Source organism: Coloeus monedula, assembly GCF_965178545.1.
Source record: "Coloeus monedula genome assembly, chromosome: 8".
Classification (NCBI taxonomy): Eukaryota; Metazoa; Chordata; class Aves; order Passeriformes; family Corvidae; genus Coloeus; species Coloeus monedula.
Window position 1 is genome coordinate 11,126,302 of NC_138788.1, and position 12,996 is coordinate 11,139,297.

Genomic DNA, 12,996 nt, shown 5'->3' on the forward strand with positions numbered 1-12,996 from the left:
TGCTTTCAAATAGCATCATCTGTTCTCTAATGATTTTCTAAAAGAAATATCATTTAGAAAAATAAATTATTTTCTAGCCATGCTGTGATAAGACAACCCTATTTTCTCCCAGCTACTCTTGTTAAGGACAGGTAAATAAGAGCATTTACAAATAGCTCCCATCTGAGCACCACGAGCTGCAATTCACAATGAATAAATGTCAGAATTAACAGCAGGAGACCAGCATTGTCTCCCCGCCCACATGACTGTCCTTCAGCTCAATAGTTTTTGAGATCTCATTTTGGGAATGCTGACAGTTCTGGATGCTGCATCAGTGTCAAAATCCAAATTGGCAGGGTCCTTTGCTTACCCCCAGCTCAGCTATAGTGGCTAAAGAGCTCCTGCTTAATCACACAAATATGTTCCTTTGCAAATTGCAAAGCTCTCTGTCAGCCAACTCTCAGAAAATCCCAAAGGGATCTTGAAATTTTGAGGAGACTTCTTCTCAGTGATTTCAGCACAGTAGGAACAAGCAAACTGTTCTATTACAATGAAGATATGTTCCTGAAAGATCTGCCCAGGAGTAATTTGTAAGTGAAGATGGACCTCCAAGAATTCAACACACCTGTGATGCTATTCCAGCACCAGCCAGCAGTCATTATTTAATTAAAGCTACAAAAGATTTCTTTACCTTGAATAAGCTCACTAAATGCTGTCATTTTGGGAGGACCCATATGATGCCCAAATTCTACAAATAATTTTAGGCAACGTGAAAATAGCAAAAAAATTGGGAACAATTTATTCAATGTCTTCTAAAGGAAATATTTCATTATGAAGTGACGTTTATACATTGCTTCCCTTTAGACATCAATCTGTGTTTTTTAAATGGCAAAGAAATTAAAACTGTCAAATAATCTGAACACATTTCATTCACCCCCAAAGTGAAATAATTCCTTCAACATTGACTCATTCTGATACTAATTTCAATTTTAACCTTTTCTCAAGACACATGGAACCAAACAATCCAAATACAGAAGCAGGCACAATTTAGCACTAACTGCAGGTGATTGATATTATTTTCTTTAGAAATTAAGAATAAAAGTACACAGATGGGTACAGTATTTGGCTTGCTAAACACTCTCAACAACTGACATTTTATTTGATAGTTTGGACTTGTTTGTTTTCTAACTAGCAAAATTTATAGTACTGAATAGAACAACTGCACTCAGTGGCACTGATGTAAAAATCAATGCAGATTTGGGGCCTTTGGTAGTTAATTTCCAAACAATTAAAAAATGATGATGTTAATGAGCATTCCCTGAGCCTGTTGGTGATTTTAACTCTAGCACAAGGCCTTTCTGATCTTCATATGTCAATCTTTTTGCCCCCAACTCTGCACTTGTGGTTTCCATAGGACAATGCACTTAAAACACAAGAACACTTCATCCTCAAGTCACCGTAGGAAATCAAAATTGAACTCACAGTCACTGCTTTGTTTTGAAAAATCCAAGCCTTTTTCTGTGCTGCTGGGTGCACACATCACACTGTGGCTAAGCTCTTGAATCGATGGAGAATTGTAGCAGCTGGGGTATAGAACTCCAGATCAAGCAGAAGGCACCTTTCAGAGCACTTTTATTTAGAGAGGTGTCCCTTGAAAAGAGAACTGCTTTTGTTCAGTCTCACCATATCCCATCCCAAAGAGGTGGGGAGAAAAGTTTTCATATGTGGCTATTCAGACTTTGAGGAAAACAAAAGGATTTGAAAGTCAGTGCTATAAAGATAATTCCAGTTAAATTAGTATAAAATTATTTCATACAAATGCTATGGTGCATTCAGAAACAACATCCACGTTTTCCTGTCAACTATAAGTGTTCAGAAACTCAGTACCACATTAGAGATACTGAAGTCTCACATCTATTCTACTCTGTCAGGCTACAAAGATATCTATAAAGCCAGAGTAACTCTCGGCCTTAAAAAAATAGCACGAACATAAAACATGTGTCATGCAGTAGAGTCAAAAACAAAACCCATAGATGAAAGAGCTCAAACCCCTCAGTTTCAAGGCAATAAAGAACATGTAATTGTGGTACCTCTGCATTTCTTGGTAGCCACTAATTTAAAACAGGAATAAAACCACTCTAAGTTCTACACTGTGTAGCAGGGGAAGAATGTTTGGAAATTCACTTACACATCAAGGGCAACTGAAAATTAAGCAGTTTCAAGATCCAAAAAATGATTATGTCAATTGTCTTCTAGGAAAAAAATATTTTAAGATAAGAAAATATTATTAGTATCTACTCTGACCCCTTGAGTCATATAGGCAAGGCTATTCCACAGTAATCACTATTTTATATCCATAATTTGTGGTTGGCTTTTTTCATCTTTCCCGTTTTAAACAAGGAACCATCTTCACTGAGAGACCATTTAACATCACATTGTGGAACAGAATGTGCAGTAGAAATCAGTTGCAAGTGTCTGTACAGTTAATGAATAGTACACCTGAAAGAAGTTCTATTTTCTAATTCTGGTGCACATCAGTTCATGAAAGTAAAAAAGTATTTCCAGTAGAAGCAGATGCCTGACTTGCAAATCTGATTCCAATAGTTCTTCAGTACTGTTCTGAAGAAAGTAGAAATTTCCTAACAGTGGGCAAAAGTTAAACGTAAGCAATACCTCTAATTGGCAATTTAAGAAGGTAACATGGAAATGGGCTATTGTGAAATTTAACTCAGTATGTATGTGTGACTACCTTTGTCAGAGGAAGTATAATCTATAGGTTACTCTGCTGTTCTCTTCTCCTATTCCTTATAAATCAGAAAATTAATTACCCAGAAAATGGTCTCCAGTAGTAGGAAGCCAAACAGGTTTAATGTATAATTTATATATGGAAATGTAGGTGTCAACACTGTGACAGTTCATCAAATAAATATTTTTGCAGTTAGATTTTTCTGTATCTGTCTCCCTCAAAGAATGAGCATGATACATATTATCTCAATGATATGATGATGTTTTGGTATGTGAAACTGAACTGCATTTTTAATTTTTTCTCAGCTACAAATCAATCAAAATGAACAAGGCTTTTGTGCTGTATGAGAGAAGCTGTTCTGATGCCATCCCTCTCAGAGGGCCACTCACAGTGAGAGCACTAACATGAAGAAAATAGAAATTAAACAGAATGAGGTTTGCCAACATCCACCTTGCCATCTGTGAGGAGACATTTTAAACTCCTGTTATGGCTGACTCGTGTGTTCTGAACATTCCCCCCTCATCTTAAGGCTACCCCTGTAACTTAGTCCAGTCATTTCATGCAGGTCTGTGCTTCAAGCAAGTCTTGGAAAACAGTTTTGCTTTGAAGCACATTTCTAAAAATAGTCTTTGAATTGATAACTATCTAAGGGGCACTTTGTAAGGTTCAGAAGCTCTAGATATTTCAAGTCTGACAATTGAGTCCAACAATGTCTCTGTGTTGGGGTGTTTTCTACTGTGGGTGAATTCAAGTAAGCAACAGTTGAAATGCTGATTGCAGTCCCATAACCATTAAAGAGCTTTCTCAAAATAAGCTACCAAAACTTATTAGAAATGTTGAATATTCAAGCTTTAATAGATTTAAAAATAGGATAAGATCTTTGGCAGGGAAATGAGTGTTTGATGTATCTCTGTGACATTTCCCAGTGGAGTGAGGAATCACTGTAGTTACATTTCCAAGATGAAAATGTTTTCTATCTTACACCAGCCTAACAGCTTCATCCTATGAATGGGGAAAGAGCTGGAAAGCCACTTACCCAGAGAAAAGAGCAAGTAATTAAGTATTTCTGTATCTTTGAAACCACTTGGACCCAAGACCAGCCAGTTGGAAAAGATATTTGAAGTTCTTTTTGGATGTTTCTTCCATCAGTCTCCTATTTGCTTTTTAAGTCAACACACACATTCAGCATTCATAGCAGCCTCTGAAAGGAGCTCCATGTTTTAACTACATATTGCATGCAAACACATTCCTGGTTTCTCATTTTTGGTTTTGGTTGTTGGCTTACCACACTATTATCCTATTCCCTAGACACAATCTCTTGGAGACTATTTACTTATATAGTTGGAAATTTAGTCTCCTATGGTATGGCAGTTTTGATACTACTTCTTATTCACATAGACCCCTTCACAACAAGCTCAAATTCATAAAATTACCTCCTACTCCAGCCAGCTGGAAATATTTAGTGCCAAGTCAAGGAACTACAACAGCACAGGATTTTCCATGACCTAGAGTGAGGGGTGAGGATGGCAGGTGAAAAAAAAAGCCTTAGGAGTAGAGGGGAAACTCAGTCATGGTGCATCAGTTATCACTGACAGAACAGCAGCAGTGACTCCTGACAGGCACTTCAAAACAACTCCCCTCATTCCATCACTAAGATGCTCCCAAAAGAAAGGACCAGCCTGGAGACACAAGGAGCAAGGACATGGTGCTTTTACTGTTCCAGACTGTCATTTTTGACATGGGGACAGTTGGCACTCATCCTTGCAATCTCTTCTAGATGCCTGCTGCACCACAGCCAGTTGCAAGCCCACCATCCCCAGCTCTGAAGTATAGAAGGAGATCACAAATCTTACTTTGGTTGCGCCTCGCTGCCTTTCTCAGCACCGCTTCCTCCATTCGGGCTTTTTCTTCCCTTTCCCTCCAGCGCCTCAGCTGCTCTTCTCTCATCTTGTAGAACAAGATCTGCTTTTGCTCTTCGTTCAGCTCTGCCAGGAGCTCAGGGTCAATATACATATCACGCAAAATTTGCTGCAGCATGGTGACTCCAAAAAAAAAAAATTTGTAAAAAGACAAGGAAAACAAGAGAGAGAGAGAAACGTCCTTCCAGCTATGCTCACTACAGTGACAAAACCCCACTGATGGCACTCCAGAAAGCAAACTGCAGCAAAGGAGCTCTCCCACACCTGCCTGCCCAGGAGAGGTTTGATTCTTGCTCTGGCCCTTTATGTGCAGGCATATTCTGCTCCTTGTCGTTACAGGGACAGAGCTCTTTGCTTATCTCATCCTCCGAAGGTTGGGACAAGTGTCAAGTGAATGTAAGAAAAAGGAACAGAAAAACATAGGGGAAAAAAACATAAAATGAAAAGGCTGGGAGGAAAAAGAAAAAGTCACTTCAGTGCTCCTGACTGCAAGCCAGTAAAAATAAGGGATTCTTGATTGAACCCAGCAGCTTTGCTCCCTTGAGCAGAAGGAAATTCAACATAGAGAGTCTCAGACTTTCAGGTCAAGCAGTTCCCTTCAGCAGCAATACACTCCCAAGGGTGTGAGCGTTGCCCAGGGGTTTAAAGTGATGTCATGGTTAAAGGTATCACCTACACCAACAATATCTATGTCACTTTGGGAACTGATCTCCCCTGATAAGAGAGGAGTATGCATATTTTTTCTCAGTCTAGCCTGTTAACCAGTCTCAACAGAGTAAGGCATGTTAGAGGTCATAGTTACCTGGTGTTGACAAATACTGTCATGCAGCAAATTGACTAAAATGCTTCTAGAATTAAAAGCAGATGTAACAGAAGCCACAAGAATCTTGTTATCACTTTATAAATAAATTAATATCAACTAAACAAGACTAAGTTCTCAGCAATTCACACAGACTATGCAAGTCCCGATGTTAATTCATTTTCCACTTGGTGACTGGAGAAAGTTACAATGCTGCTCTTCCAGGAGATCATGGCTTTTTACTATGCAACAGTCTTATAAAAATCGGTAAAAATAACATTTCACCACCAGGGCCAACAGCCACTTAATTATGTAAAAAAACCAAACCAAACCAAAGCCCAACACACTGAAAAGAAAACCCTCTGGATGTGGGAGCCTGTTTTCACAGGGCAGTGACTCAGCTCCTCTGGGGAGGATGGCACTCTGTGGGAAGGGGGCCACTTTGTGAGACAAACCAAAGTGTGGTCACTCAGGGGCATAACAGACCACAGATCACATTTGCAGGCTAAGCCACATCCCAGTGCTTGATTTTTATACAAGGAAGAGAAAGAGAAGGACTATATTTCCTCACGAGAAACCTGCTTTATAGATAAGGATCTGTCAAAGACATATCTGACTTCCATGACCTCATATTCAAAACCATCCTGCTAATGCATCTATTCATATGCCCTTCTTTTGAGGTATGTAAAATACTATTGTCTTAATTTAGGTAGAAAATAAAACTGATATAAACCAAAATTCCAGGAAAGACACTCTATCACCTGGAAGCACAAAGCCAAAGATACTTCAATGATGCCTTCAGCTGAAACAGGATTTCAGAACCCATCATGTATGGGCTGTAACGAGTGTAGTCCACATGCTACTCTGCAATTCAGGATCTGTCTTATGTACAGATTTTCTCTCCTAAAACAAATGCCTTTATTATTTACTATTATTTTTAAGAAATACAGCTTGGCAAGAAAAAAACCTAGAGTAAGAAAGATTTTGTTATGCTTCTTTATTTTACTTAGGTACAGAAAGGGGAGACCCTGAGGGGGTTGGCTTTCGTTTCTCTGCTTCTATTCAATTATATTAGAGCTGTGCCTCCACATTTTGGCACTAATTGAAAAAGACTCGCCTTTGCAAAGGCTTCGGGGTAAGCAGTTTCACTGTTTTACTCATCTGTCATCATTCTTATTTTATTTTGCTTGACTTCACAGACCAGAAATTAAATCCTGATCAGAAGCTATCACAGTGCAAAGAACAAACTCTTCATCATGGACTATGTGCATTTAAGCATGATAAGTAGCACCATTTCTGAACAGCATTCAGCTGCAGAAGTAGCTCAGGATGGAGATACAAGACAGAGTACAAACAAATATTCGGGCAACTATTTGTAATGTTCAATGGGCAATCACACAAGAAAAACAGCAAGAGCAAAGAGATGAAATGACACTTCATGAACAACCCATTGCCTGAAGATTATTCACCAAAAATATTTGAGGATGGTAACCAAATGATCAAGTGGAATTAATCTGTGTGGGAATTTTTTTTTTTTTTTAAATAAAAAGTCACATTTGGAAGTGTTATCATCTAATCAGAGCAGCAAATCTGATCAACTGTTTTGTGGTAGATTTTCTTTGGGTAGCATCAATCCCAAAATAAAAAACTGGAAATACAAAGGAGAAGTGAGGAACATAAAGAAACATCCCATCTCACGTAAGCCAATATCCAACAGAATTAGAAACAAACATCATAAATTTTGCCATTAATTTCTTGTCCAAGGTAAAAAGACTCTGCTTCATAACTCTTGGTCATCAAACTCTCACATGGGCGGTAGTTTTTCATCATGTCTCTCTCTTTGCTTTCACTGCTAGCCAGGTTTGTTTTAAGAGTTACATTCTTTTATGGGATGGAAAGCCCAGGGGATCAGTGAAAAGAATCAAGTTTTTCCACCAGTCCCTTCTTTTCCCTTTCCAGTTAACATTTGATTTGATTTGGTAACAATCTGGAAATGGAGAGAACAGGAGGAGATAGCTGGTTACCCACCTGCAGATCCCAAAGGCAGAGAGAACCTCAGTCATGCGGGTAAATACTAGGCATGCTTGAAAATCTGATGATCCACTGATCAGAAAAGACTGATGGTGGATGGTATCCCCAGAAATACATGGTTTGGGTATTTTGGGTCAGTGAGGTATTTGGCCCAAACTAGGCCAAGCCTATTGTCTTCATCAGGAGCTGAAGCTCTGTCACCAGGAGCTGATAACACCCAACCCATCTATGCTGAGCACCTTGCAGGGCATGAGAGAATTTGACAGCAGGTCCACCTTTCATATACCCTCACCAGAGCAGAAGCACTAAGAAGCAATAAATAACTCAGACAATTAAGTGTAGTCACTAAGCACTACTCCAGTACCTCAAATTTCTTCTGCATCTGACACAAATCCTTTCAGAGTCACATTTCTCCTCTCTGAAGGAATACTCTTGAAGAACTATTAGAAAATCATTATTGGGCCCCTTTAATACAGTCAGAATGACCCCAAACATGCACTGCAAGGAATAAAGGAAACCTGACTGTACAAAAGGTACTCATCTGCCCCCTTGTAATAACCATCATGGAGTAGATGAACTATGGAATAATTCCCCCCCTCATTCTTTTTCTGGTCCAGATTATTTTCAAGCCTCTCCACTTGCTCTCCTGCCCACTGTGACAAAACTTCTTAAGGAGCCAGTTTCCTCACTAGCAGTTCAAATGTAAGAACCTTCCTGACTAGCTGTGATCTTTTATCTGGAATAAAATAATACTTGTGTATAAACATTCTATTTCTACACTGCTTGTGTTCCTTCCTGTGGAGGCATCTGTTTAGGTGTTACTTCACACCCTTCCTTTAGTGTTTTTAACAGAAAATTATTTTCAAGCCCACTCCTGTAACACACAGGGGTGCCACAGGCATCAGCACAGCTTTGCTTCCTGCTCACCCTCTTCACTAAGAGCAAGCCAGACACTCAATTCCTCTGTGGAGAACCATCTCTAGAATGATGTCAGGTAAAAATTAACAGATTTTTATATGAGATGTCTACCAATCAAAAATTCAAAGAAAACAACATACTTAAAGTCAAAAAGTGAGAGGTCACAGATTTCCTTGCATAACTAAGAACACATCATCTAACTCTGAACCTCTCCTATCAGAGGGAAAGGAAGAAAACAATTATTCTCTTATTTGAAGACATAGTCCTATTCAAGAGATAAAAGAGCTGCTTCTCTCTTTGTTATCCCAGTGAACCTGTTGTCTTGCATATGAAATATTCCCAGCACTATCCTATGCCAATTCAAAACTCTATTTTTAACCTAGTAGATTCCAAATACATAGATGGAATTTTCACAAAGAAATTGTCATGATCTCTCCTGATTGCTCCGAAAATTAAGCTAATCTAGGAGGTCCAAAACAACCTTGAAGAAACACCAAACCTACCATAACAACTCTTGCTATTGCTAGGATTAGCTCATATTTTGTAAGGGATGAGGTTTGCAACTCCAACCAACACAGAGCCAGAAAGCTGAGGGATAGGAAATAACTCAGGCAAAACACAAAATAAAACTTTTATTGCAAAATAATTATTCTCTCTCTTCCCTTCCTTTCCCAAACCTGATTAATACATGGACGAATTAATGACTCAGAAAAGCAGGGAAATTTGAAGTAAGGATGCCTGCTTCCTGATTGTGGCCATCCATCATCTTTCCAGCTTTCCTGGGAAGCATTTTTAATAGTTTAGAAGGACAATGAGCTCTCCATTTCTTTTCCACCTCAGTTACCCCTAGTTCAACAGCTAAGCTAAAATCATTACAGAAACATTACAACTCAACAGCCTATACACAAAATAAAAGTGACTATTAATGGAGTTCTTTGTTGGCAGTCATTACCTTACAATAATTGCCACACAACTTGATGCTCTAATTAGTAGCAGTGTCTGCAAGGAACCCAGAGCTGTTTAAAATTTAAGTTTGGAGTTTCCTTTGATCTTAAATGGCACCTTCTGGGATTAGACACACTCTGTCCCACCCCTGGTGCAGCATCTTTCTGGCTAAGCACTCCTCAGCACTGCCACTAGAATCCATCTGCTGGGGAAGGGGAGTGAGGGAGAGGAAAAGGTGCAGAAAAACATTTTCATTTCATTTTTTAAGAAGGGGGGAAATCCTTAATTGGCTAAAGCCTGCAAGTCTCTTCATCCATTTCCCTCTGAGCATGTGCATCTTCCATTCCCTGAACTGAACAGCTCACTGGCAATGCTGATTATTGCTGAGCCAGCAGAACAGCATTTGCACTTGGATTTTATGACACAACCATATAATCTATTTTAGCCATGTCATTTACATAAAAATATTGTGCTATAACCTACACGTTGCAGGGGAAGAAAGGGCTGTAATGCAGCTCTCTCCTTAAAGAAAGGGATAGGATTAAGAAAAGAAAGAGAAACAGAAAATGCAGCGATCATGTTTGCCAGACTGTGAACTACATGGTCTTAATCAATTTTTTGTGGCTTGTGTCTTTATATTTTTCTTTTTTTAAGAGGAAGCAGCATGCAGTATTTTAATTTTTCAATTCCTGCTGTGTTAGAATCAAAAGGAGAACAGTAGAACCTGGAACTGAATGTTGCCAGAGGGAGCTGACCATGTAGAAGGGGAAAGGAAAAATTAACGTTTGGTTGAGATCTCCTAAACCCTACAAATCTGTCACTACAAAAGCAAATATGCTTTGGCACTCCCCACGAACTAGCCTTGTGTCTGATTTGCAAGTTGCTGTTAATTAAAAGCTACAAAAAACCAAAACCAATTGATAACCATGCCTTCCCCACCTCGTCTGTCACAGATGGGCGTAATAAAACCAGCCTGGTTTTACTCCATTTCCATAGTCAAGTCTGTGGCTCCCTCTAAGGGCTGAAATGAGTTTCTCAGCAGCACAATCTGCAGGTGGATCAGAATGATTGTTTCCCTGAAAGCTATTCCATTACAAAGCACCACATAAAGCAAGAATGAGGGCATGTTTTTTTCAGACCTTTCTTTTCCACAGAGAGCTAGCACCAGTAAATCAGACTACAGCCTGTTTTGCAACATGGGCAGGCTTTGCATGCTCATCATCTTCTCTGTACTAGTTCAAGATTGCTATTTCTACCAGGCACTTTGTTAATTAAAAAAGAGAATAAAAAAATTGAGATATGTATAGCAAAATAAAAATTAAATAAATAGATTAAAACCTCATCTTAATGAGATGAAATGCAGCAAGAGAGCTACAAACCAATCCATGAGTAAAGATGTCTTATACTGTCAGTCTTACAGCTGCAAGTGAACCGATGCTAACTGGGGATTTTAATGGTGCAATGAAGATTTACAGCGGCAGGAGTCTCATCAGGTGGATGGGTTTTGTTTGGTTTTATTTTAATTCAAATCTGTTATTCCTCAGTCCCACACAGAAATTAGACAACCACAGGTACAGAGAGCACTGGCGGTAGGGAAAGCAAAGGGATGAGAACTAACCCAGTAGTATTTGAAGTCCAGGGCTGCAGACAGCAGAGCCATCTGTCATTACTCCAGTCTCCCAAGGTTAATTCTGTACTCTGCAACATGACTTGCCCTTCAGAAGAAGTCCCATCAGTGATTATTTTTGCCTGGCACTGTGGCAATCCTACCCAGCAAGATTACTTTAGGCCTAACCCTTTGTGTTTCCTGCCACAGCTGTCATACACACAATTACACTGGAGCCTGTGATGCCTTCAAGGTTCAGCACAATTTATTAGAGATTTGGGAAGTGGAGTGGAAAGGGCAGCCCTCCAATTTTTCTTCAAGTTGATAATAGATATTTAAAATTCTGACCTGCATTACAAAGGTCTGAGAAGTATGTAGAACAATATATACTTGATGTTTACTGCTATTAATACACTAACAATAGCATGGCAGAACAAAGAGCTGGCAAGTCCCATCATAATTTCTCAGATGGAGAATGAAGCATCCACTACTAAAATAATTCAGAGTGAAAGCTAGTATACCAAACAGAAAAAAAGCCAAGATTCATTGACAGAATTCATCTGAGAAAACATGGTAAAAAGACTTGCAAGCAACAACTGGTGTTCCAAAAGCCAGGCACTGAAGAGACTTTGCAGGGGAGGGGCAGAAGATGATGACAGAACACTCCCATACACTGCAATTAACTAAAACAGAGTTCTTGGTACTTCACCAACCTCTCCCTGGGATTGTGCTGTCTAATTCCATTGGCATATACCTCATTTACAAAGCAGTAATCAAGCTCTTCAGGCTGGACCCTCAGCTACAAACGTGGAGTACTTGGTTGGCGGGCAGCAGGCTCTACTTAGGAAGCAATTCCAGCTCACTAAATGTCTGTAGGGATCTGGCCTTAACAGATTAAAGGCACACTGGTAACAGCCTCCAAGGACTTTCTTAGTTCAAAAAGACACACAGAACGCACTGCCTCCTGCTCCCCTATTTACACTTCCTTGCTCACATCAGGTCCTGATGTTATCCTGCACTGTATGAAACACACCTGTGCTTACACCGCACACTGCAGGCCAGCTTTGTGCTGGTTAAGTACAAAATACATCAGTCCATCTGTTTCTCAGCAGAAGTCTCCACAGCCAAAGCAGGCCATCCATGACCCTTCAAAGCAGAACTGGTTGCCTTTGAACTCTGCAGGGATAGGCTTTTCTTAAGGCTCTACACACCTTTTCTTTTTATTGATTTACCTCAATCTGATCTTTATAATGATCTGTTAACCGAGGAGGAAACTCTAAGTGCAGACAGCTGCCTAAAGAATATTGCTGTGGTCTGCTCTTCTTTCCCTGTCCCTCAGCACACACCTTTCCAGACCCAGCTCTCTGCATAACAACAGGACACTTATCTTCAAGCAAGAATTCTGTATCCTCCTTTATACGAATTATTTCGCTTTGTGTATCGGCGAAGCCCAAAGAGACCCTTGAATTCCATGACCTAATTGCTACATGAACTTATTCCAGCATTTGGTATGTTTTCAGTGAGGTTCATTACAATGAGCTACCCAAGAGATATCGTGCTCTACATTATGTGAGTTTCTTCTCTCAGATACATATTAACTTATGAAAATGCTCAGTAAGTTCACTTTTTTCCATCTCACCATAAGTGCATCAGAAAGTATCATGTGAGAGCTAACTTTCATTAATATACTCCCTGGTACAATTTAGCTGCATTATACATAATGCAGCAGTTGTAGCACATCAACTTCACATCATATCAGACACTGCATTATGGCAGCTGAATTGATTACTTGTGTAATTGAAGGCCACCGATAGGAAAATTTTTAATCATTTAAGTGACTCATCAGCTTTATATACAAAATGTCTTGCTTTAGTGGCACCATGCAAGTGACTTACTTTCAGGGCATAGCATATTTGCCCATTTAAGCCACTTCTTATTCTTGTCATCTTTGCTGGCAATACAATCCTACAGATTTACAAAAAACAGAGCATAATCTGAATGCTGACTATAAAGGATTTCTTTTGCCTATCAGACTCCTGTTTGCAAGACCTGA

General features: G+C 39.4%; 1 protein-coding gene across 2 annotated transcripts in view; it reads right to left on the reverse strand.

Moving 5' to 3' along the window:
• SH2D4B (SH2 domain containing 4B) overlaps positions 1–4,762 on the reverse strand; it is a gene marked incomplete at both ends in the record, with an annotated part of 58,830 nt that extends 54,068 nt beyond the window's left edge. For both annotated transcript variants that reach the window (XM_082286343.1, XM_082286342.1), the window contains one exon: positions 4,579–4,762. In XM_082286343.1, the coding sequence (XP_082142469.1) occupies positions 4,579–4,762 (184 nt within the window). The remainder of the gene's footprint in view (positions 1–4,578) is intronic.
• Between the last annotated feature and the right edge of the window lie 8,234 nt (positions 4,763–12,996).